Genomic DNA, 27,467 nt, shown 5'->3' on the forward strand with positions numbered 1-27,467 from the left:
AGGCTCAGGCATCTACAGTAAGAAAGACACACTGGGGAAAAACAGAAGACAGATAATTTCTCTTTCTATAGTCAGAGAGACAAGGTAGCAACCTACACCACTGACTCCAGTTTTCATGGGCAATTTCAGAAGAAGGAAAAGAGCTGTGAAATGACAAAGTTACAAGTCTGTATCACAGACTTTCTATTGTGTATTCATATTGGCACAGAGGCTTCCCAGGTGGCGCTAGTGGTAAAGAATTCCCAGGTCAAGGCAGGAGACAGAAAAGATCCGGGTCTGATCCCTCGGTCAGGAAGATCCCCGGGAGAAAGAAATGGCAACCCACTCCAGCATTCTTGCCTGGAGAATCCCATGGACAGAGGAGCCTGGGGGGCTACAGTTCATAACGCTGCAAAGAGTCGAACACTACTGAAGCTACTTAGCATGCGTGGGCACAGAAAGATAGTTCACTAACTTTTCTCAATTTTAAACAGGACCCTTGGTTCAATGTTCCTTCCATTAAACCCCCTTGATAGTATTGTAGATGCTGTTGTTTTTTAAGATTAAAACTAACTTTCAGCCGAATGACTACCAAATAGAAATTTGTCTTTACTTGTTCTGCTCTAAGGGATAAGGAGCACAGGGTTTGAAATCAGCCTTCAGGGCCAATCCTGGCTTTAGATGGGGGCACTGGGAACATTCGGAGGTTCGAACAGGCAAGGAAGTAACCAACTTTCTGTGTTTCTTGCGAAGAATAAATGATAGGCAAAACATCTGGCACAGCACATTTTGTCCCAAGACGACACGAATCAAAGCTTTTGGGGTCGTATCTTCTCTGAGAGAGCTCGGCAGCGGATGCGTTCTGAGACCTAAGCCACAAAAGCGCTCCTAAGACCTTTACCCCAAGGGGCGGTCCGGAGGGAAGGACCCAGGCTTGGCTCCGCCCCAGCTAGGGGCGCCCGGCGCGCCTGGCCGCCTCGGCCCTCGGTGTTTCCCACCCCCAACCCCACCTGTGTCCGGAACAGCGGCCGCGTGCACCCGTAGCTCCCCAGTGCCCAGGACGCGGGCGCCTGCGAGGGTTCAGGACCGACGCGGAGTGAGGCACAGCCAGGGACAGCCCGGGCCCCGTGCGCCGCGCCCACGCGAGGTCCCCGCCGGCGCCGCCGCGCGCTCGCCGTCCCCCGGCCCCGCCCCCCGAGCGCCGAGATCTGTCGGCTGCCGGGTCGGTGGGCCTCCGGGGTCTTACCGGCCTGTTCGCTACCATGCCGCTGTACGAGGGTCTGGGAAGCGGCGGGGAGAAAACGGCGGTCGTGATAGACCTGGGAGAGGCTTTTACCAAGTGAGTGACCGCGTCCGGAAGGGAGGGCGGGTAGCCGAGCCCCAGGCCCAGCCCCGGCCCTCACCGCAGTCTCGGGGACGGCTGTTGAAGCCTCCGCTTCGCCCCCGGGACCTCCTTAAATGACGGCCCCTGTTACCTGCACCGTGGGCGGTGCGAATCCCGGGGATCCGGTGGGCGGTTTGGTTCTGACTCCCAGAGAGGCCCAGGAGGCTTCGAGAGAATTGCCTTCACTGCCGCCCCTGTCGTCACCCCCAAACTGAACGGACCCTTTGGGGTCATCTATATGCAGGGGATGACAGCGATGACCTAGGCCCCGCTTATCCTAGTTTTATCTCCTTAGGAAGGTGGCAGCCGAACTGTAATGCTTGATGACGGCTTTCATTATTAAACTTTTATTGAACAGAGATGCTATTAGTGCTGGAAATTCAAATGTATCTTGCTTCCCAAGAGTGGGACGTCGAATTAGGAAGACGAATGTGTAACAATCTGAAACCCTGTAGATACTAGAAATCCTTTGTTGTCCCCCACCTCCCTCCCCACAGCTTTTAGATTAGGAAATTTACCGTATTTTAAAAGGCAGTTTGTAAACACTCGATTAGTGGTTCTCAACCTTTTGGATGACATCAATCCTATTGATGGCCGAAAGAAAGCCACAAATACACAAACCTTAAAATACAATTTCAGGGCTTGGTGGACCATCGCAGTGGTCTGTGGAGTCCAGATTGAGAACCCTTGCACTGTTCTCAAGAAAAAAGGAACGTGACAGCCAGAATTGCATATATATAATGGAAACTATTTGAAAAAAATTTGTTTATTCCTGAATAGTGCCTGACATACAGTGTGTGTTTAATAAGTATTTGTTGAACAAGTGGTCAGAAGAGCCTGTTTAAGAAATTGGAGGAAACTCCCTGGCAGTCCAGTGGTTAGTTCTTGGTGCTTTCACTGCCAAGGGCCTGGGTTGAATCTCTGGTTGGGAAACTAAGATCCCATAAACTACCAAGCATGGCCAAAACAACAAAAAACCAGAAAGAATTGGACATCAGGTGCTCCATAATTGAATTAAACATAGTTCTTGGTTCATGATATTCTCTTACTGTTCTATGCAAGATCTTCCCACATATGCATTGTTAAACTTATTTTAAAGGTTTATTTTAATAGCATAGTAAGTACCTTGAGGCTGACACCCAAAGATAATTACTTTAGGTGTAGTGAGGAAATGAGAAGTGGAATGCTAGTATATAGGAGGATGGTTATTGACAAAGACAACAGGAAGGTGATGAGATGGGTTTATGCATCCAGCCAGTGGGTTACATCCTGGAGTTTGAGGAGCACTGATACAGGTAAACATGGGGGTGTAACTAAAAGAAGATGGAGAAAGCTATTTGGGAATAGGAGGAGATGAGTACTGAAAACCAGACAGGACAAAAAGAGATAATACTGAGGCTGAACTTACATGGTAATCGTTTTTAACAGCATTTTTAGCAAAGTTTTGTTTTATGGGAAACAGAAATGGAAATGCTTAAATAGTCAAAAAAGAAATTTTTTTTTTAAAAAAGGATGAAATATTTTATGCAATTAAAAGAATGATGGTGGTGAGAACTAATAGTTTGGGCAGAAGCTTATTTTATGAATTCATGTTATATGAACAGTGTGATTATAATTATGTCAGATATGCATAGTTTTAAAAATAGACCAAAGGAAACTTCAGTATGGAAACATAATATTAGAATAATGGAATTATGAGTAACATGAACTATAGGAATGAAATCAGAAACTGGAGTTCAGACTCATGTTACCTAAAATTCAAATAAAATTAAAAACTGAAAAGTAACTGCTACCATCAAATAATACACTGGTTTATTTCACTAGTACTAATTCAAAGTGATTTTATTTTTTTACCTTTAGTTTATTTATGAATGGGCTTCCCTGATAGCTCAGTTGGTAAAGAATCTGCCTGCAATGCAGGAGGCCCTGGTTCAATTCCTGGGTCGGGAAGGTCTGCTGGAGAAGGGATAGGCTCCCCACTCCAGTATTCTAGGTCTTCCCGTGTGGCTCAACTGGTAAAGAATCCACCTGCAATACCGGAGATCTGGGTTCAATCCCTGAGTTGGGAAAGTCCCCTGGAGAAGGGAAAAGCTACCCCCCAGTATTCTGGCCTAGAGAATTCCATGGACGTCCATGGGGTTGCAAAGAGTAGGACACAGCAATTATTAACTTTTCCTTAGTTTTTTTGCCCCTTTGAATATATCAGAGATGTTTCTAGATGTTTTTGTGACCACTGCTTTGAAAAAAAATACAGAGAAACCTTGTTTCTGTGACAAATAAATAGAAAGAATATTATAATAGTTGTATCAATTTTCTATTTTATTTACAGGTGTGGATTTGCTGGAGAAACTGGTCCAAGATGTATAATTCCCAGTGTGATTAAAAAAGCTGGCATGCCTAAGGTATTTTTTTTTAACAAATTAGCAAAATAAATGCTGTACTGTAAAATATTTTTAAATGTGACTTCAAATAAGATTGATTAGAACAGTGCTAAATGTATAGCCTAGACTATAACCCAAGAAAACTTTTTTGATTATTTAGGTTTAATTTTGCATACCATAAAATTCACCTACTTTAAACATGCGATTCAGTGATTTTTGGTAAATATATCAAGTTATGCAGCCATCATCACAGTTCAGTTTTAGAACATTTTTATCATTCTAATAAGATTTCTAATGTCTATTTATAGTTGATCCTCATTTCCACGCCACCATGGATGTTGTTTCTGTCTCTATAGATTTGCTTTTTCTGTACAACTTGGATATAAATGTAATTCTATAACATTAAGAGAAAGTTTTTAAACTTAGTAAAATAATTGCATGAGCTTTGTAATGTAATTATAGAATCATTTTATTCTTACCCTGTTCAAAAATATGAGCCAGATTCTCATTTCTTTATCTGTAATTCAAAGGACCTGTGAAAAACACATTTTTTAAAAGAAACTTTCTTGCCAAAGTTAATTTTGCAGATTAGAAATTGTAGAACAGGGACGTCCCTGGTGGCCAAGTGGCTAAGACTCCACGCTGCCAATGCAGGGGGCCTGGGTTCGATACCTGGCCGGGGAACAGGATCCCACGTGCCACAACTAAAAGATCCCACGTGCAGCAACCAAGACTCAGTGCAGCCAAATAAATAAAATAAATATAAAAAAAAAAAAAAAGAAATTGTAGAACTATAAAAAATAATTTTGCATGCCATAAGATTTGCTTGTTAAAATCAAATATAGATATTTCTACCATAACTCAGTATTTGCATTCCTGAAAAACCTCTCCTTGATTGCAAACAAAGACAGGTTTTGGGGAAAAATAGGGTTGGAGCAGATAATTTAAAACTCATGTAACTTTGTAATCCGAGCCCTAGCAAAAACAAAAATTAATACCTCAGGAAAAAATCAGAATAACTTTAAGATGCAACTGAGCTGAAGGCTCTCTTGGGGATATTTAAAATAAAATGAAATAGTTGAAACTTGGTTGATGGCTGCTGAGACAATGAAGAGACAGAAGTGAGCTCTGAGCCTCTTGAGCTATTGTTAAGGTGGGACCAGGAAGAAATGCAGCCCAATAAAAGGTCTTGAAAGGGTTCACTCTGGTATGGTAGCCCCTGGTACACTGGATCATTTAAACTTTTTAAAAATAAATCTGAAAGAATGCCTATTTCTGTGACCACTGAGTTGATGACTTTCTTTACCTTGATGAAGGTTATAACTCTGCTATTATCATTTCAGCTCCTCTTGCCTAATATGAGCTGTATAACCTTCCTTATTATATAGACATTATTCCCTTATTAACGAATATGAGCATATTTGTTTTCATAAAAGCACAAGTTGGAGCAGGATGCAGTGAATGGAGGTCTTGTGATGTATTAGCGTTGACTTAGCACCCTGGTTTGGTAGTGTTTGCTTTATTGCTAATGGTGTATGTTTTTATTCTACCACACATATTTATGAGCTGATTTACTTTGGGACTGTCCCTATATCAACTAAAAGAGAATATATCAAGTGGAGTGATACTACAAAAAGACAAGTGTCAGTGCTTTGGGACTAAATAACAGGAACTGAACCAAGTCTGGAGTATTTGATGAAGCCTTTGATGCTTTTTAGTTGATGCTGCTTTTTACTGATGATGCCAAAATAATGCCAGATGAAAGAAAAATGTAATGAGCTTTACTCACTGTGTGTACAGACTTATTCTGTAAACCAAAATGTTTTGTCATCTTGGACATGCCAGTTCTTAAAGATTTCTAATTTAAGTGATTAATCTATTTTAAATATTTGCATCTATTCTAAATACAAATCGCTTTTGATTTATTACCAGAAAATTCATTTGTAAAATAAATAAGCATGTTTAATTTGAGCTTATTTTATTGCTATAAATTAATAAATCATTTAAATTTTTTATAGCCTATCAAAGTTGTACAATATAACATCAACACAGAAGAACTATATTCCTACCTAAAGGAATTCATCCATATACTGTATTTCAGGTAAAATGCAATTGTGTTTTCCTTGCCCCCTGCCCTCCAGCTTTTCCTAGTGCCCATAATAGTGATATTTGGTCATATTATTTCTAATGTAAAAGAAAAGGTTAATTTCCAATTGCCATTTTAACTTTTTCGTTTCCAATCTTTTCAGAAGCATGTTTGAAGACTAGAAAACTGGCAAGCATAAGGAAATACTGTGTCCATTAGCAAAGGGAATTGGATAATTTAATTACTGTATTAATACATCCATATAGTGAAACACTATATTGTCAAAAAAGTTTTATATCCATATGTACTGATACAGAAATGTCTTAGATATTGTTAATTAAAATCTCATAGAACAGCATCTATGGGATGAATATTTCTGTTAAAATATATACATATACATACACAGTAATGATGGAGAAGGAAATGGCAACCCACTCGAGTATTCTTGCCTCGGAAATCCCATGGATAGAAGATCCTGGAAGGCTACAGACCATGGGGTTGCAAGGGTCGGACATGACTTAGCGACTAAACAACAAAACAGTAATGAAAATATTCAAACTGCTGTTAGTAATAGTTTCTGGTTAGAAGAGGTATAAGGTATTTTTGTACTTTCCAAGTTATAAACTTCTATAATATTTGGAGTCTTGTGAGTGTGTGCTACTTTTGTAGCTTAAAAAAAGAAAACATCTTTTTAATTACTCAAGTTAGTATTCATAATAGGCTGTAGTTTTTGTTATCTGAGATAAATGAATACATAGATGTAAATTTCCTGACACAGTGCATGGCATATGATAAGAGATCAAAAATGTTGTCTTTCTGTGGCATATATATTGATATATACAATGGAATACATCTCAGCCAAAAAAATGAAATTTTGCTATTTGTAGCAATATGGATGGATTTGAACGGCATAATGCGAAGTGAGGGCTTCCCTGGTGGCTCAGACGGTAAAGAATCTGCCTGCAATGCAGGAAACCTGGGTTTGATCCTTGAATCAAGAGGATCCCCTGGAGGAGGGAATGGCTGCCCACTCCAGTGTTCTTGCCTGGAGAATTCCATGGACAGAGGAGCCTGGGGGGCTATAGCGCATGGGGTCTCGTAGAGTCGGACATGACTGAGTGACTGACACATGCAAGGTGACTTAAGTCAGACAGAAAGACAAAGGTTGTATGTTATCACTTCTTTGTGGACTCTAAAAAAGACAACAAACTAGTGAATGTAACAAAAAAGAAGCAGACTCACAGACAAGGAGAACAAACTAAAGGTTATCAGTGGGGCCACATGGGGTAGGGAGTTGGAGGCGCAAACTTTTGGGTGAATGATGGGCTCAAGGCTGTGCTGTACAATGTAGGGAATATAGCCAATATTCTGTAATAACTGTAAATGGAAAATAACCTTTAAAAATTGAATTAAAAATTTTAGAACATGAAAATATTCAGTGATAAACGTTGTCTTTCGTGGATCATAAAATGAAGATGTCTTTTTGTTATAAAGCTTCTTAAGTGAAGTGGTACAGTTTCTTTAACTTTAACAAATTGCATTATGTGCAAAATTACAAACTTTTAAACTGTTAAAAATATTACTTTTCAGGCATCTATTGGTGAATCCCAGAGACCGCAGAGTCGTGGTTATCGAGTCTGTATTATGTCCTTCCCACTTCAGAGAGACACTCACTCGTGTTCTTTTCAAGTATTTTGAGGTACCTGTTTTTTATGTTGTTTTTAGTAGGTACTCAAAGCTTAAACTAAAAGGTCCTCATTTTATTTCCTTCATTGAAAAGAGGAATTGGATGACAAAATAAACTGACCATCTGTTTTCTTTGTATGGTTATTTCATGCATAATTAGCATTTTATCTAATACATAGATAATCGGATAATTGAAGATTCTTCTTTATTGCTCTTTCTCTTATTTTACTACAGGTTTTAAGTTTGGGGTTGGTTTTTTTTTCTCCTGAAGTGAAAATTTCTTTGGTGAAGTTTATGATGTTTTTCTTCCAGGTCTCTCTAGTCTCTGACTGTTCTAAATCTTCTGACTGTTCTAAATCTTCCAGCTCTTTTATTTTCATTTCATAGGCTTTAAATTCCTATTAAATGAAGTATTCAGATAATGTTTCCCATAGAGCAAGTGGACAATGCCAGGAATGACTCTTAGATCTTGATATTAGTGATATTATTCATAACTATCATTTTATATGAGTTAAGTAAGATTATTTTAAAGACCAAAATTATGACATAAGATGATTACATTTCATAGTAGGCCAAAATTATTTAACATTTTAAAAATCTCTGCCTTGGAAATTTAAAGTTTCTTAGCAAGAGTATATAAAATGTGTACAATATGTAAGAAATTGAGCACATGTAAATGTAATTTTCATACATTCTACTGAACACAAAATATATCAAAAATCACAATTTATTTATGAGATAAGGGCGGTTGATTTTTCTAAGTTATAATTTAGTAGGACAGATACAGAGTAACAGGTTACATATCCTCCTGTACTTAACTGATGTCACTAAATCAAGAATTCGGTTTGCAGTAGAGAGAATGCAAAACATAATAAGAAGTTACTTCAGCTCTTACCTAAATAAAATAGATGATTTTCTGTATTTTTACTGGAACTTAGCATTTGAGTTTTGTTTATGTTTGTGTTCTTATCTGGTATATTACCAGAATACCTGCTGTACTTAGACAAGGGAAATATATCCATTATTTTGTTTGCCATTTGGTTATGATGGACTTCCATATTTTGATTGAACATTTATCTGATATTTAGGGTGTTAGATTTGGCAGGATTTTCACTGAAAAGTGTCACTTAGAACTAAGGATTTTTGTAGTTCTTCACTTTTGTTTTTAACTACTATATTATAACATTTAAAAATGTTTTTTTTTTAAATTTTTTATTTTTTAAATTTAGCATTTTCTTTGAATGTATGTTTCTGGACCATCTCTTTATTGCTTTGTTTTTCCTCCAAAAGAGAAAGAACTGAGTTAATAGAAATGCTTTATAGTTGTCATTTCAAACTGAAACAACTTATAGAACTTAAAGAATGTTTTTATGTATTACAGTATATTTTGATTATGTATGAATTCAAGTAAATCAGTTAGTTATTTAGTGCTATAAAATGGTTGAATAAGAATCATAATTATGAATTTTTTCAAATATATTTGAAATGTGAGGGAAACACCTTCAGCTACTGACTTTCATTCTGGTTTTGTTGTTCTCTAGGTTCCGTCTGTCTTGCTTGCTCCAAGTCATCTAATGGCCCTTCTTACACTTGGGATAAACTCTGCCATGGTCCTAGATTGTGGATATAGGGAGAGCCTGGTGTTACCTGTATCTTTTTTGTAAACCAGCTAATTTTGCAGTTTTTACTCTAGTTTGAAATAATTAGGCTTACTACAAGTTGTTTTTGTTGCATCAAGCTATTTTGGATTATCATGTACAAATATGACATATATTGGAAAAACTCACAGGATTTTGAGATTTAAATGTACTGCCTGTAGAAATCGTCATTATGGCTTGATCCCCGTATACACTCCAGAGATCAGATCTAGGATCAAAGAAGTTGGATAGGATAGTCAGGTTTTAAGATAAGTCATATGAAGAGTAATTGTAAACAAATGAGAAAGTTAAATCAAGAAAAATTAAAACTTAATGACAACATGAGATCTGCCTTCAAATAACTGAAGGGCTCACTGTCGAAAAGTAAATTCCTTGTTTTTTCCTCTCAATTTCCTGAGGCTCTCATGGGGACAGTATGGCATAGGGTTTATGAGTTTGGGGTTTGGAATCAAATACATAAGTTTAAGTCTCAGCTAAGCTTTCTAGTTGTATGATGTTGGACAGGTAGCTTAATCTCCCCTTGGCCCCAGTTTCCTCATCTGTGAAATGGGAATTGTAATAATTGCACCTCATGGGGCATTGTGTGACTAGAGTGGGATCGTGTGTGTAAAGTGTTTAGTGTAGAACCTGGCACATAACTCGCACAGTAAGGGCTACAGTTTTTGTATAATTTGCCATTGGGAAGAACTCCCTAATGATTTCAGCTGTTTCAAAATGAAATTACTGACTATAAACTGGTCCATTCCCAGTCATTAAATGAATTTAAGTAGAGTATAGGTATAAATATTTCTTATAAACATTAGAGTAGATATTTGCTACATTTGAAAAGGAATTTGAAGTACATACGTGCAACACTCTTGGAATTTTGAGATCTGTATGTATGTTTCTTAGAAGAAATAATCATGGGAAGGAAATCAAGGATCATTAGCTGCTCAGGAACTGAATTAGGCAGTAGTTTTTTAAAATAGAAAGTATTTTGTGTGTAAGTCTCATAACAACCCTGTGACAAAAAGTATTATATTGAGAAGCTGAAAGTTGAGTCAGGTGGCTGACCCAAGTTAATAGAAGTGTCCAGCCAAGATGCAAACCCATGTTAGTCTCCAAAGCCAGTGTTCCTACCCGTAGACTTTTTGCTTTTCGTAAATAATGTTCTTTATAAAACATCAGGAAAAACAACATGTAAAATAAGGTAGCAAATCCATAGTACAATATCGTTCACTGTCCTCTCAGCTCTAATAGAAATACATAATGTGAGACATATATAATTTAAAATTTTTCTGAGAGCTACAAATTTTACAAATACAAATGAAGGAGATGAAATTAGTAGTGTATTTTATTTAGTCCAATATATTTAAAAATTATCATTTAAATATATAATTAACACAATAAATTATAATGGTATATTTTATAGGTTTTTTTTTTATTACTCAGTTTTCTAAATTTGTTGTGGAATTTATTCTTATAGTGTATCTTAGTTCAAACCAGCCACATTTCAAGTGCTCAATAGCCACATGTGGACGGTGGCTACTTCATTGGACACCCGAGCTGTAACAGATGAGCTCTCTGTGTGTGTTGTTTACTGTGTATTTGTGTGTGTGTGTTTAGCTATTTTCTTTGGAGAAGAAAAAAAGGCGCTCTGATTTTTCTGTAACTCCTTAAGAATTTAGCCAGCCAAGCTGATGTAGAATAGTAGTGCAGAGGTGAGGGAAACACATTTTTACCTCCTCAAATAGTAATATCCTTGACTACCTTATAGATATATGAAGGAATCCCAGTACTGAATTGTTGGGGAGCACTCCCCTTAGGAGGAAAAGCTCTTCACAAGTAAGTTTCTTAGCATTTAGCACATTGCTTCACCTGTGCCAAAAAAGGCAGATGTTAAAGAAATAAAAAATAACAACAAAAAGATGCTAATTTTTTGACAGTGAGTATATTCATCTTTTAAGGGTAAAACCACTTTTATTTCAAGCATCATGTTCTGTTATGAAGTAACAGTATTAAATAGGAAAAGGATATCAATTGCAATATTTTAATTACAGTAACTTTTTTTTTCATCTTCAGGGAGTTGGAAACTCAACTGTTGGAACAATGTACTGTTGACACAGGTGCTGCTAAAGAACAGAGCCTTCCCTCTGTGATGGGTAAAATCATTTTAATCTATTTAAGAGTGGTTTTCATTCAACTCATTTTTTTCCCCCCACATTGCATACTTATTCTTATTTTCTCACATCACTCTGATGTCCTGGCTCCAATTATAAGGTCATTATTGAACTGTTGTTAATCACCAGATCTAGTAGTTAAATTTTAATCATTATTTTCAGAACTTTTGATATCATGGCTTATCATATACTCTGTCTTTTAAAAAATTTTTATTGAAGTATAGTTGATTTACAATGTTATATTAATTTCTGCTGTGTAGCAAAGTGACTCAGTTATATATATATCTTTTTTCATATTATTCTTCACTATGGTTTATCAAAAGATATCGAATATAGTCTCCTGTGCTATACAGTAGGACCTTGTTATTTATCCATTCTATATGTACTAGTTTGCATCTGGATTGTCATCTACTCCTGATACTATCTCTTCCCTTAGCTTTCAGGATTTTTCTTCCTTTGTGGTTTTCTTTTATTTCTCCAACTATTCCTTCTTAGTTTCCTCTGCTCTTTCTTTCCCTGCTGATGTTCTTCTAGGGATCCATTTTTTGTTCCTTTTTTTCTCCTACTGGCTTTTTAAACATGTGATGTCATGTGTTTCAGTAACTTTAGCTACATCTGTATGCTGCTGATTCTTAACTATATCACTGAGCCTGACCCTTCTCAACTTCATATTTTCAGCTCATTTTAGATAGAAACTACACATGCCTCTAGGCATCTCAAACTTAAGGCTTCTAAAAGTAAACACATTATCTCTTCCCCTAAATTCATTCTAACAAATCATTGTTAGATAATTTCTTCCTGAGCTCACATTTTAGGAAGTTAGTGTATCAATCCTTTCAATTCTCCCTCAGAAATCTGGTTTTTGTCTCTCTTTTTTTTTCTGTCCTCCGTAGCACAGAACACTTGAAACAAAGACATTGTAAACTAGGTCCTCATTGCTTCTTTCCTGGAGCCTACTCATTGTACCCATTTAGTCTACTTCATACTCTTGCCAGGGATAACTTTCACAGAATTAATTTGATTACATTGTTTTTTTGCTTGAGAATTTTTGCTGATCCCCACAGGTTAAAATCCAAATTATCGGTTTGATACACATGTTTCTTCACAATCCAACTTTATTCTACCTTTTAACTTAAACTTAGCTTTAGCTTTAACTACTAAACTCAACCCTTTGCACCTTATTTCAGCTGCAGTAAATTTCATACCTCTTCCAGGCTATGGTCCTGACACCATTGTTCTTCCATAACCCTGCGCCTTCATTTATACTGTTTCTTTACCTGGAATGTTTTTCTTTACCTATTTGAGCTTTTGATCTCTCCCCTCTCTGTTACACCCTCAGCAGTATTAATTATAGTACATTTTAACTTTTTCTGTCAATAGACTTTGAGAATCCCTGTCTTATTTATTTTTCAAGTGCCTGGACATTGAATAAATGTTGGAGAGAGAAGGGCAGGTTGTTAGGACTTTTATCCTTACATATATTGTTTCCTGTTGTTCTTTAGATAGTTAAGATAATAGCATTCTTTATTCTGTAGATCAGATTCTTATTTATCCATTTCAGATAAACTTTGTTACCGTTTTAGTGTAGTTCAGTGTAGCATCCCAAGATTTTTTTCTTTTTGGTTCACAGCATGTGGGATCTTAGTTCCCCAACCAAGGCCACGAACCCATCCCCCTGCAGTGAAAGCACAGAGTCTTAACCACTGGATACCAGGGAAGATACTTGAGGGAAGATATCCCCCAAGATATTTTTATTAAAAGTCTTCATTAAAATTGACTTTAACTTTCCTGAAAATTCTGAATTGTGTGTTCTTAGACACTGTTTCTTTTTTTTTTTTAAATCTTTAATTGGAGGATAATTGCTTTACAGTGCTGTGTTGGTTTCTGCCATACATCAACAGGAATCAGCCATAGATATACATATTTTCCTTCTCTCTGGAACCTTTCTTCTGCCCACACCCCATCCCACCCCTCTAGGTTGTCACAGAGCACCGGGTTTGAGCTCCCTGTGTCACCCAGCAAATTCCCACTGGCTGTCTGTTTTACATTCGGTGATGTATATGTATCAGTGCTACTTCTCAGCTTGTCCCACCCTCTCCTTCCACTGCTGTATCTACAAGTCTGTTCTCTATGTCTGCATCTCTGTTGCTGCCATGCGAATAAGTTCATCAGTACCGTTTTTCTAGATTCCATATATATACACATTAATATGTGGTATTTCTCTCTTTTTGACTCCCTTCACTCTGGATCACAGGCTCTTGGTTCATCTAGCTCTCTAGAACTGACTCAGATTCGTTCTTTTTTGTGACTGAGCAACATTCCATTGTATATATGTACCACAGCTGCTTTATCCATTCATCTGTTGATGGACATCTAGATTGGACACCCTTTTCTTAACCAGCTGTTTTGAAGTCTGATTCTAATCTTTCCTTCTCATATGCCCCAGAATCTTGACTGTCATAGTTAGCCATACATGCCCAGTAGTTGAGGAATTGAATCATATCACTGTTTGCTGAAGGATTCACTTAGAAGGGAGGCTCCCCTGATGGCTTAGACAGTAAAGAATCTGCCTGCAATGTAGAAGACTCAGGTTTCCTTCTGGGTCAGGAAGCTCCCCTGGAGAAGGGCGTGGCTGTCCACGCCAGTATTCTAACCTGGAGAATCATGGACACAGGAGCCTGGCGGGCATGGTCCATGGGATTGCAGAGAGTTAGACAAAACCGTGTGACTAACACTTTTACTTTCCACTTAGGCTCAGAAATGCAAATATATTTTAAATATCTCTTGTCATGGTTTTGGCAAATATTAGATCTAAGTCCTACATATACTTGGGTATCCTTAAGTGACTTCTTTGTTTAGTATTTAGAACCTTGCTCAAAAAAGAATGAATATACTAACTTAAAACTTACAAAGACTAAATACATTGATTTGAAAAGTGTAGTTGAAAAGTAAATTATATGTAAAATATTATACTTATTTTTCTAAATTAGCTGAAATTTAAATAATGACTTTTCAAAGCCAGAGCCAGTGAATGCCTCATTTGCAGCATTTAAATGGCTGTGATTAAACCGCTAAGCTTGAGAAGCTCCTTCCCAAAGCCAGCATCTACTCCTAACTAAAATAAGCCTTTTATTTTCAAGCTTGCCTTCCATGTTGCCTAGAGAAAACTTTTTCACATTACCAAATGTCTTTGGCACATGTTGGAATTCATTTGAATATTCCTAGAGAGAGTTTAGCACATGTGAAATGTTACAGTTTTTAGCACTTATTCTTAAATTTGTACTTTCTTTATAATCCAGTTATATTTCTCTCATCTATATATAGCCAGGTTTAAATTGATTTGGAAATCTTTATATTCTTCATGGGATAAATTTTAACATTTATTAGGAGTCTTCAATCTTTTTGGTCACACACTGGCTGCACCAGTGAAGAAATTTTGTATATGTACCTGCAATACATACTTATGTTTATACTAATTTATAAAGTTTATGTATATCATTACTATATTATGAAACACAAAAGAATTTGGAAAGGACCATATAATAAAGGTAAAATAATAATTCCAAGGTCATATTTACTAATGGTAAATTTTTTTTGCTACCTCTCAAAAAAGTGTGATTAAATAGTTTATTAATTTTTTAAGATTATGGCTTAACATCTTAAAGATGTGGTTTTTAATTTTAATTCTTTCAGTTTCAGTAACTGACAAGATATGTAACTCCAGATGGAAGACGTACAAGATTACCCTTACTAAATCATGATTCCTTTTATAGCTATAAATTTCTGTCTTCCTTGACATAAATAATTTGTTCTTACAAATTAATGAGACTATTTTTACATATTTAATAATGGGTTAAAAATTGAGTTTCAAAGATTCTAAATTTTTGAATCTGACTTGGAAAACTCAATTTATTGGCAACAAAATTACATAACAATGATAACATATCCAAACATTATCTTTTAAAATCTTTCTAAAATTTCAAAGAAATCTATATAATAGGTACTTTCTCACTCATTTTTTAAAATGTCACATTTACCTTGAAGAAAAAAATTGTCTATGCATGATCCTTTTTACAAATATGTATTTAGTTAGTATGTCACTCACTGACAGTCATTTATTATCATAGGAAAGATAAGAAAACGTGAAACTTCACTTTTTGTAAAAGAAAAGTAGGTAGCTCATTTTTAAACCTTACTATTTCTTCTAAGTACTTTAACACAAGATAACCAGCAAATCTTTTTGTGGTAGAAAAGATTTCCTTGGTCAGTTCCTAGCCAATGCCATTTATTCTGCTATATTTTTAAGGTCTTTTTTTTTTTTTTAATCAAATTTATGAGTATTAGTCACATTCTTTAGTACTTTGTGTACATCTGGCTTCAACTTCTGTGCTTTGGCTTGACTTTGAATGCTGACGTTTCTTCCCTAAAAATAAACCTGATTTTTCTATTTGTCTTTTAAAAAAAATTATAGTTAAAAAAAAAAATTATAGTACTTTTTAATAGTTTGCTGAAATGGAAAATGGAAATGTGAGTGCAATTTAATAGACTGTTTCTGCTTATTAAAGTTCTATAGTTGTCAATAAAATTTTTGTTTTAGGTTCAATTCCAGAAGGTATCTTGGAGGACATTAAAGGTAAGCTAAGTTCCTTTTTTTTCCCTTTCATCATTAAGTATTCATTTGGAGGGCATGTTTCTAAGTATTTATACAGATACAAAATGTATTAAATTTATAATGCAGTAACCTAAAACTACTTAACATATATGCTGTGGAATAATGTATATAAAATTTTGGTTTTTCTTCAGATTTGTGGTAGCTTTTGGTATTATTATTTTTTTAAATTTGGCAACACCACCAGCTTGTGGGATTCTAGTTCCTTGACCAGGGATGAACCCAGGCCCTTGGCCATGAGAATGCAGAGTTCTAACCACTGGACTTTCTGAGAATTACCTTTTGGCATTAAAAAAACTTCTCAGTGATAGAGTATACAGAGTTACTAGGGAATTAGTTTTTCACAGTATGAATTAACAATTATACTGCATACGAAAGCCACTCATTTTATGTTGTTTAGCTTTTTTTTTAATACTTTAGTATTTTAAATGCATTTTTATGATGTTAAAAAAGTCATTTTACTGACTTCAGAAATTCTACAGTTGGGTAAAGTATATTAGATTCACTTTAATAAGATACATTATTAATACTCCTCCTTTGCTAGAGTATATTTTTATGATAATGTTTAAATTGAGTTTTTGGTTTCTTGATTCACTGATACATTTCATTTCATGGAAATGACTACATTTCAGGAAATCAGTTAAACTGTGATGTTCTTCATTACTAAAACTGTCATGTAAAATTAATACTCTAGAATGTTTAATAGAGAATTAGACAGTAATGAATTTTAGAATTAAATGGGACCTGGAGATATTCTGGTACAACTGGGTCCCTGAGATAGTAAATGATTTGTTCATTGTCACACAATAGGTAAGGTGAGAGCTAGGGCTGCAAAATGGATCTTGTTCTTCATTATATTGCTTACTTACGTGGCATAATTATCTAAAACCTCTTCAGTTATTATAAAATTTCAGTCATTCATTCTTTTTGCAGAAGCTCAAGTAATAGAAGAAATATCTAAAGTGAAATGAATAGTTTCTCTTCCATTCTTCTAGTCCTATTCTCCATAATGTAACAGTTGATAACTTCTTGGAATATTTCTTTCCATATAGCTTCCAACTTGTAAAAAGAAGTTTCCATTAGCCAGGCAAACATCAGATTGGCAAAAATTTGAAAGACAGACATTTAGTGTTTGTGAGATTATGGGAAAATTAATATATTGCTATTAGTAAGAATTGAAAACTAACCTTTTTGGAAGGCACTCTGGCATATTTATAAAAATTGAAAAATATGCACCCTATGCAAGAGGGAATGTTGAATGAAATTTGATGCCTTCATCATACGGATTACCATATGGCTTTTTATTTATTTATTGGGTACCCCAGGTGGGACCCATATAACTTTTAAAAAGGAGGAGATAGATATATTGATTTGGAAGGGTATCAATAAAATATGAAGGGAAAAAGCATGTTGCTGGAAAATATGTGTAGTAGAAACCCATTAAAAACAAATATGTAGTATGTACACTTACTCTCACCTACTTACTATGTCACTATGCAATACCTAAGTTTTTTTCAATTATTTTAAAATCCTTAAGTGTAATTTATCTGTTCTCAGATTTTTAATTCAGTGAATTTAGTTTCCTTAAAGAAGAACACCTTCATATGCTAAGTATGTAAGATGTTGAGGATCTGAGTATTTACATTTCTTAAATAGTTAATGAAGACTTAAAGTTGTAACTTGAGCACCTAGCTTACTGTCTAACATATTAGCATATCGTAAATTCCTTTTTTTTTTTTTAATTAAAGTATAGTTGACTTACAGTATCTCAGGGAACAGCAGACTGATTCTGTTATATATATTCTTTATCTTTTCTTTTTTTTTTGCCACACCCTGATATATGTGGGATCTTAGTTCCCTGACCAAGGATCAAACATGTGCTTCATGCGTTGGGAGCACAGAGTTTTCACCACTGGATTGCCAGGGAAGTCCCCAGTTGTGTATCTTCTTTTTCAGAATCTTTTCCATTATAGGGTATTACAAGATATTGAATATAGTTCCTTGTGCTATACAGTAGGTCCTTAGCATAGTTTAGATTCTTAACAAGTATATTTTGAATTAGTAAATGTAAAGAATTCTGTATAATATAATGTTTATGTCAACATGTTTTGTAAGTAAGTAACCAGATCATTAGATTTCTTCCTCTCAATGTCAGTTTTGTCCCTACATGAAAAAATTTTTTATTTTTTACCTATTTATGAAAATAATTTGAAGCCACTTAATTGTAAAAGGTACTTTGCAGCAGAAATAATATTTAAAAGAGTAAATGTTCAAAATGAAAAAAAGAAGGTGATGTAGTGTGCAAAGAGGGAGAAAAAAACCATGAACTAATGAGTGTTACTGCAGCTAAGGCCAAAATTTAGCTTTGTGTTCTGACCAACCAAGACTTCTTTTAATGTGGCTCTGTGGCAGGAACATGGAACATGTCTTATGATTCTGTGGTGAATGAAAAGCTTTTTAGATGTGAATAAATTGTAAGTTAACTAAAGACAGAGTTAGTTTATAAAATTGGAAAGAACAGATGATTAACATGTTTACTTGAGTAGCATTGTTTTAACTGGGACATTGACTCAATCACAAACCATAATAATGTCTCCTTTTCTTTTAAGTGCGCACTTGCTTTGTTAGTGATCTGAAGCGTGGACTGAATATCCAGGCAGCAAAATTTAATATTGTTGGGAACACTCAGGTAAACTGAAAAAGAAATGTATATTCTTTTTGTAGTTTGTACTTTGTATACTTATGCTTGTGATATTTATATTTCAGCGTCCCTCACCACCCCCAAATGTTGACTACCCATTAGATGGAGAGAAGATTTTACATGTCCTTGGATCAATCAGGTTAGACCTTAATTTTTACAAGCAAAATAATGAACTAAAATAAATTTATGGCCTTGATATTTTTTAAGCCTTTAGTATTATTAATTTACTAATTATGTGTTTTTCGTTAAGCTTCATCATTCATCATTGGGGCTTCTCTGGTAGCTCAGATGGTAAAGCATCTGCCTGCAATGCAGGAGACCCAGGTTCGATTCCTGGATCAGGAAGATCCCCTGGAAAAAGAAATGGCAACTCACTCCATTATTCTTGCCTGGAAAATCCCACGGACAGAGGAGCCTGGCCAGCTACAGTCAATGGGGCTGCAAAAGAGTCAGACACAACTGAGTGACTAACACACTTTATCATTATTATTCAACTTTTTAAAACTTAAAATTTTTTTTTCTGTTCTTCAGAGTAATTCAGAATTAGCCATTCTTTGAGTTGGAGGATAAAGTATGATACTTTAAAACAGGATTCATCAAACTTTTATTTATTTTTTTAATTTTTATTTATTTTTTTTTATTTTAAGTTGTTTTTTTTTTTAATTTTTTTATTAGTTGGAGGCTAATTACTTCACAACATTTCAGTGGGTTTTGTCATACATTGATATGAATCAGCCATAGAGTTACACGTATTCCCCATCCCGATCCCCCCTCCCACCTCCCTCTCCACCCGATTCCTCTGGGTCTTCCCAGTGCACCAGGCCCGAGCACTTGTCTCATGCATCCCACCTGGGCTGGTGATCTGTTTCACCATAGATAGTATACATGCTGTTCTTTTGAAATATCCCACCCTCACCTTCTCCCACAGAGTTCAAAAGTCTGTTCTGTATTTCTGTGTCTCTTTTTCTGTTTTGCATATAGGGTTATCATTACCATCTTTCTAAATTCCATATATATGTGTTAGTATGCTGTAATGTTCTTTATCTTTCTGGCTTACTTCACTCTGTATAATGGGCTCCAGTTTCATCCATCTCATTAGGACTGATTCAAATGAATTCTTTTTAACGGCTGAGTAATATTCCATGGTGTATATGTACCACAGCTTCCTTATCCATTCATCTGCTGATGGGGCATCTAGGTTGCTTCCATGTCCTGGCTATTATAAAACAGTGCTGCGATGAACATTGGGGTGCACGTGTCTCTTTCAGACCTGGTTTCCTCAGTGTGTATGCCCAGAAGTGGGATTGCTGAGGCATATGGCCAGTTCTATTTTCCAGTTTTTTAAGAAATCACTGTTTTCCATAGTGACTGTACTAGTTTGCATTCCCACCAACAGTGTAAGAGGGTTCCCTTTTCTCCACACCCTCTCCAGCATTTATTGCTTGTAGACTTTTGGATAGCAGCCATCCTGACTGGCGTGTAATGGTACCTCATTGTGGTTTTGATTTGCATTTCTCTGATAATGAGTGATGTTGAGCATCTTTTCATGTGTTTGTTAGCCATCTGTATGTCTTCTTTGGAGAAATGTCTGTTTAATTCTTTGGCCCATTTTTTGATTGGGTCATTTATTTTTCTGGAATTGAGCTTCAGGAGTTGCTTGTATATTTTTGAGATTAATCCTTTGTCTGTTTCTTCATTTGCTATTATTTTCTCCCAATCTGAGGGCTGTCTTTTCACCTTACTTATAGTTTCCTTTGTAGTGCAAAAGCTTTTAAGTTTCATTAGGTCCCATTTGTTTATTTTTGCTTTTATTTCCAATATTCTGGGAGGTGGGTCATAGAGGATCTTGCTGTGATTTATGTCGGAGAGTGTTTTGCCTATGTTCTCCTCTAGGAGTTTTATAGTTTCTGGTCTTACATTTAGATCTTTAATCCATTTTGAGTTTATTTTTGTGTATGGTGTTAGAAAGTGTTCTAGTTTCATTCTTTTACAAGTGGTTGACCAGTTTTCCCAGCACCACTTGTTAAAGATTTTGTCTTTTTTCCATTGTATATCCTTGCCTCCTTTGTCGAAGATAAGGTGTCCATAGGTTCGTGGATTTATCTCTGGGCTTTCTATTCTGTTCCATTGATCTATATTTCTGTCTTTGTGCCAGTACCATACTGTCTTGATGACTGTGGCTTTGTAGTAGAGTCTGAAGTCAGGCAGGTTGATTCCTCTAGTTCCATTCTTTTTTCTCAAGATTACTTTGGCTATTTGAGGTTTTTTGTATTTCCATACAAATTGTGAAATTATTTGTTCTAGTTCTGTGAAAAATACCAGCTTGATAGGGATTGCATTGAATCTATAGATTGCTTTGGGTAGAATAGCCATTTTGACAATATTGATTCTTCCAATCCATGAACACGGTGTGTTTCTCCATCTGTTTGTGTCCTCTTTGATTTCTTTCATCAGTGTTTTATAGTTTTCTATGTATAGGTCTTTTGTTTCTTTAGGTAGATATACTCCTAAGTATTTTATTCTTTTTGTTGCAATGGTGAATGATATTGTTTCCTTAATTTCTCTTTCTGTTTTTTCATTGTTAGTATATAGGAATGCAAGGGATTTTTGTGTGTTAATTTTATACCCTGCAACTTTACTATATTCATTGATTAGCTCTAGTAATTTTCTGGAAGAGTCTTTAGGGTTTTCTATGTAGAGGATCATGTCATCTGCAAACAGTGAGAGTTTCACTTCTTCTTTTCCTATCTGGATTCCTTTTACTTCTTTTTCTGCTCTGATTGCTGTGGCCAAAACTTCCAACACTATGTTGAATAGTAGTGGTGAGAGTGGGCACCCTTGTCTTGTTCCTGATTTCAGGGGAAATGCTTTCAATTTTTCACCATTGAGGGTGATGCTTGCTGTGGGTTTGTCATATATAGCTCTTATTATGTTGAGGTATGTTCCTTCTATTCCTGCTTTCTGGAGAGTTTTAATCATAAATGAGTGTTGAATTTTGTCAAAGGCTTTCTCTGCATCTATTGAGATAATCATATGGTTTTTATCTTTCCAAACTTTTAAAAAAAGATAATTTTATTTATTTCTGACTGTCTGAGTCTTCGTTGCTGTGTGGGCTTTTCTCTAGTTGCAGTGCGTGAGGGCTACTCTCTAGGTGTAGTGTACTCGTTGCGATAGCTGCTTTTGTTGCAGAGCACAAGTTCTAGGGCGCATAGACGTCAGTAGTTGTGATACACAGGCTTGGCATTTGTGGCTCCCAAGCTCTAGTGCACAGGCTCAGCAGTTGGTGCTTAGGCTTAGTTGCTCTGCAGCATATGGGACCTTCCTGGACCAGGGATCAAACCGGTGTCTCCTACATTGGCAGGCAGGTTCTTTACCTCTGAGCCATCAGGAGAGCCCTCAGACTTTTTCTATAAAGGACCAAATGCCAAATACCTGAGGCTTTGTGGGCCATATAGTCTCTGTTGAAACTACTCCGCTCTACAGTTGGAGTGCAAAATCAGCATGTGTGTCTGTGTGTGTGTGTGTTCAGTCACGTCCAATTCTGTGCAACCCTATGGACTGTAGCCCACTTGGTTCCTCCTAATGACTTTACAGGCAAGAATACTGGAGTGGATTGCCATTTCCTCCTCCAGGAGATCTAGGAAGTATATAAATGAGTGAGCATGACTTGCATTCCAATAAAACTTGATTTGCAAAAACATACAGTGACTGGATTTGACTTGCAGGCCATAGTTTGCTGATTCCTGTTTTAAAATACTGTCTAGTTAGAAAGAATGCATTCTTCCAAAGATACTGAATCTTTAGGACCAGTTAGTAATTCACCTTTTTATTATTCATTTTTCAATCTGATGATGCAATGTAAGTTGCCAAGGACTTGCATAATTATATTGGTAACAGTGTAACTTTTGTTTATACCCAAGCTATATGAAATTTGTATTATAAAAGTTTCACCTGTAAAATATTAGATCAGAAAATGCACAGAAAAGAATTACATAAATATGGAAGATCCTGTTAAGATTTTGAGATAATTAGCATAGAGTTTGAGATACTAAAAGGATGAACATAAACATACAGATGTTAAATACAGTAGATTGGGGAAACAAAAAAGTGACAGTGTAATACTATTTGATAGTAACTTTTTATCATTTTACCTCTTATTTAAATTATATTAACTTATTTACTGTTGTAAAATTTCTCCTGATTGTTTACTGGAGCGCAGAACAAGAAATGAAGAAAACAAGTGTTTATTTTCTACCCTACCATTTCATTGCTTAAGTCTGTGCATGCTCAGTCACCCAGTTGTGTCCGACTCTTTGTGGCCCCATGGACTGTAACCCACCAGGCTCCTCTGTCTGTGCAATTTCCCAGGCAAGAATACTGGAGTGGGTTGTCGTTTCCTTCTCCAGGGGATCTTCCTGACCAGGGAGAGAACTTGTGTCTCTGCATTGGCATGTGAATTCTTTACCACTGAGCCACCTGGGAAGCCTGTATTGCTTAAGTACTACTTGTAAAATTATGTCTTTTCAATATCACATTAACGGACAAAGATTTGGAAAAAGAAAACTGATGCTTTGTAAGTATTCAGCTCAACTGGTAGAAGCAAAAGTGTACAGGCCTAGAGGCAGGTGGCTGACTATGAGTGAATGGGTGTTCAGCATACTTAGGCCTCAGCGTCCTGTACTCGTGAAATGGACAGTTAGGAAGTATGTTGAATATCAGGAAGAGAATTTTATGTTTTGAAAAAGATTCAAAAAACTTTAAAGTAGTATGCATAGTATGGTCTAAATTTTATTTTAACATATTTATATGTGTAGTTTTGTATTGCATTGGTGAGGGTTCAGTTTGGTTACCAGATATACAAACCTGAAAATACTGGCTTCAACATGATAGAATTTGTCTCTCACTTAAAAGAAGTTCAGAGGTAGATACTCCAAGGATGGGATAAAAATTGCCACCAGGGACCCGAGTTTCCTCCTACCTCTCATCTTTGGGGGCGTAGCCCTTGTTCTTGGGTTCCAGGGTGGTTGCTGGAGTTAGCTGCTACATGTGTCTTCCAAGCATGCAGTCCTAGGGAGGGAAAGAGAAGTACTTTCCTTGTATAGGATACTGTCTACCAGTCCCACGTACCTTGCCTCCATCTCATTGTCTGGTGCTTAGCTACATTCTGCTGCAAGAGAGGCTGTTAAATTATTTCAACTGGGGAGGGGCTTTGTATCCAGCTTAAAATGGAGTTTTATCTTTTTTTAAATTTTCAAATAATTATAGATTCACAGGAAGTTGCAGAGGTAATATAGATAGGTCCCATGTAACTCCTCAAAGTTTCTCCCAATGGATACATCTTATATAACCATAGTACAATATTAAAACCAGTAAATTAACATTGGTGCAATGTGTATATATTGTTCTGTGATTTTATCACGTGTAGGTTTCTGCATTCGCCACCACCACAATCAAGGTAGAGAACTATTCCATCATAACAAAGATTTTCCTTGTGCTACCAAAAATACAGTTCTTTTAATTTGAGAACGAACAGGACAATGAGTATTTTATTAGGCAACTAGTCATCTTTGCCACGTATTGTTTTTACCAACAAAGAAATACTTTTGGCTGGGTGGGGTAAGGTCTTGTTGTTTTTAAATCTGTTGTATCACTATTGATCTGTTTGTTGAATTCCATTAACTTTTACAGACTTTCACTCCTTTTTGTTATTAGGTTTAAGGTGGACAATATATATGTAAATCTATACATGTGTGTGACAGTTGCTCAGTCATGTTCAACTCTCTGCCACCCCATGGACTATATAGCCTTCCAGGCTCCTCTGTCCATGGAATTCTCCGGGCAAGAATACTGGTGTAGGTTGCCATTCCTTTCTTCTGTGGCTCCTCTGAACCCAGGGATTGAACTGGGGTCTCCTGCATTGCAGGCAGACTCTACTGTTTCAGCCCCTAGGGAAGCCCCCAAAATCTATACATAGTGATAGTTACAGCTAGTACTTAGGGCATACCTCGTATGTGCCAGGCGCTGTTCTAGTATGTCACTGAGTCTCTATTGTAACACCTGTGAGGCTAATACTGTTATTCTTCTCATTTACAAATGCAGATACCTTGTGTTCTAATCATTGCTCTATATTCACATAGTACTTAAAAATATGTCTGTAGACCTATCGTACTGTGTTGTGTTATGTGATGCCAACAAAACACTCTCTGTTCTTAATCTCATTAGAGATTCTGTTGTGGAAATCCTTTTTGAGCAAGATAATGAAGAGAAATCAGTTGCCACTTTAATATTGGATTCCCTTATGCAGGTATTTTTATTTTGTAAATGGTTTCTTTTTATGACTACAGTCCTTTATAAAGAATTTTTAAAAATTTGTATTTTTAATTTTGGTTACATTTTTTATCTTTTATGTGAAATTTTACTGAGTTTTACTTTAGCACTGAGATGTGGTACCGACAGCATTTCACACGCAGGGTAGTTTGTGCTATAGACGTATCATGAATTCTTTTCTATAATGACAATACCAGATTTTTATTTTGTACTTAGTAGTTTCTTCACATGCATGTTTGTGTAGTACTAAATTTTTCATTCCACAGGGTATATATGGCTCTTTTATGTAATGACTGTGGGGCCATAGAACTCCTATAAAATACTTTGGGAGATATTATCTACTTTTCCTACTCCACTTGGGGACTTTTTTGAAAGTCATAATATTAGTGAAGGACTTTAATATTCCTGATGCTTAGAGAGAACTGTTGTGGAAACAATTTTTCCAAGAATGTTATCTTATCTCTTGACAGCTGACTCTGGATATCATGGAAATAGTACCTTCGAAAAATTAGGTTTCCATGAAAAGTTATTTCTTATTATGATTTTTGCTCGACTCAGACATTCTACCCTGAAAATGAGAATGCTTCCATATTACTACTATATGCCCTCTGGAATTTAAATTTCTACACTATTAGCTTTCTAAATCTTTAAGGATTTATTTAAGTACATGGTAATATTATCATGCTGGTATATTTGTCACATGACAAAATCCCTTGTTAAAGAAGCCTTGCTGTGACCCTCTTTTGTGATACAAATGATCACCTAATAATCTGTATATTTTCTTAAATTCAATCAGGCATTATTTATACGGTTAAAGTTAATTCTATATTTTTTTCTTCTTTTTACTAACAGTGCCCAATAGACACCAGGAAGCAGCTAGCAGAGAATTTGGTAGTCATAGGTGGCACGTCTATGTTGCCAGGTTTCCTTCACAGACTACTTGCAGAAATAAGGTATTTGGTAGAAAAACCAAAATATAAAAAAACGCTTGCCACCAAGACATTCCGGATTCATACTCCACCTGCAAAGGCTAATTGTGTAGCATGGCTGGGAGGTAAGAATTTTTTTGTTTGTTTGTTCTGACCTTACCTTGAAGCTTGCAGAATCTTACTTGTCTGACTGGGAATTGAACCCAGACCCCCAGAAGTATAAGTGAAGAGTCCTCACCACTAGACCACCAGGGAATTCCCAAGAATTTCATTTTTTAAAATAATGATTATATAGTAATTGGTTCCTGAATGACATGACTAATGGTTATAGATGATTCGTTATTAGAAATTGCCTACTTAGTTAACTAATAGAATAACTAATTAATCAATTTTCTTTGACCATTTACTTTTCCTTAAATTATTAATTTTCAGAATTATGTATGTATTTTCTCTTGGCATTTGCACTTTGATTTTTTAAAAATTAACTTCTCTCCAATTAAAGTCATCCCACGTATAGAGTTTTGGCTAAGAAAACTAAGATGATTATTTATTTTGTGTACAGAGTTAAAAATATTTCCACCTTACTCTACCTGCATTTATTTATTTTTTTAAAAAACATTTATTTTTATTTATTTGACTGCATAGAGTCTTAGTTGTGGCATGTGGGATCTAGTTCCCTGACCAGGGATTGAACCCAGGCCCCCTATATCAGGAGGGCAGAGTCTTAGCCACTGGACCACCAGGGAGTTCCCTCTACCTGCATTTAAACATAGTAACACTTAATCATTTTCACTATAATCTAGTTTAGGCCATTTAAGTTATTTTCAACACAAGCGTTTTGGCTTACCCTGTTTTTCAAAATATAGGATATAGAACAGCTTAACTATAATTCATCTAAAGACTGGGAATATGCTTTACTGAATGTTACCCATTCTCTCTTGTCATATAATGAAGTGGATATGTATGTACATAAAATTTTCTAGTAAAAGTTTTCATATCAGCTATAAAATTTTTTTTTTTTAACCACACAGGAGCTATTTTTGGAGCACTGCAAGACATACTTGGGAGCCGTTCAGTCTCAAAGGATTATTATAACCAGACAGGCCGTATACCTGATTGGTGTTCTCTTAATAATCCACCTTTAGAAATGATGTTCGATGTTGGGAAGAGTCAGCCACCTCTGATGAAGAGAGCATTTTCCACTGAGAAGTGAAAGTTTGATTAAAATTCAACTTTGCTTCTTTTCAAGTATCTCATCAATTAGAAGCAAATTGTACAAAGTATATAGAATGCTGTTAGAGACAACTTTAGTAGAAGTGAAAGCATTTCTGTAATTATTTGGCACATTAATATTTAATCATTTTGACTGGTTTCTCTTGTGTAATGGTAGAATGGTAGCTGATGCTTATGAAATTAGTTGTATTTATATCAATAAAATATACTAAAGTGGTTTCATTTTGGAGATTTGTTACAAGTTCATTTTTTAAAAAGAGGAAAAGCATCTCTCC

The 27,467-nt window shown here is 35.9% G+C and overlaps 1 protein-coding gene across 1 annotated transcript; it reads left to right on the forward strand.

Annotated features, from left to right (window-relative positions):
- Positions 1-1,142: 1,142 nt before the first annotated feature.
- On the forward strand, positions 1,143-27,419 carry ACTR10 (actin related protein 10). Its single transcript, XM_043472189.1, has 13 exons — positions 1,143-1,318; positions 3,693-3,765; positions 5,763-5,845; positions 7,421-7,529; positions 9,058-9,165; positions 10,931-10,998; positions 11,236-11,315; positions 15,931-15,966; positions 18,612-18,691; positions 18,769-18,842; positions 24,926-25,007; positions 25,883-26,084; positions 26,991-27,419. The coding sequence occupies exons 1-13, from the start codon at positions 1,242-1,244 to the stop codon at positions 27,170-27,172; spliced, it is 1,254 nt and encodes a 417-aa protein (XP_043328124.1). The 5' UTR covers positions 1,143-1,241; the 3' UTR covers positions 27,173-27,419.
- Positions 27,420-27,467: the final 48 nt, after the last annotated feature.

Source organism: Cervus canadensis, chromosome 6 (genome assembly GCF_019320065.1).
Source record: "Cervus canadensis isolate Bull #8, Minnesota chromosome 6, ASM1932006v1, whole genome shotgun sequence".
In the NCBI taxonomy this organism is placed as follows: domain Eukaryota; kingdom Metazoa; phylum Chordata; class Mammalia; order Artiodactyla; family Cervidae; genus Cervus; species Cervus canadensis.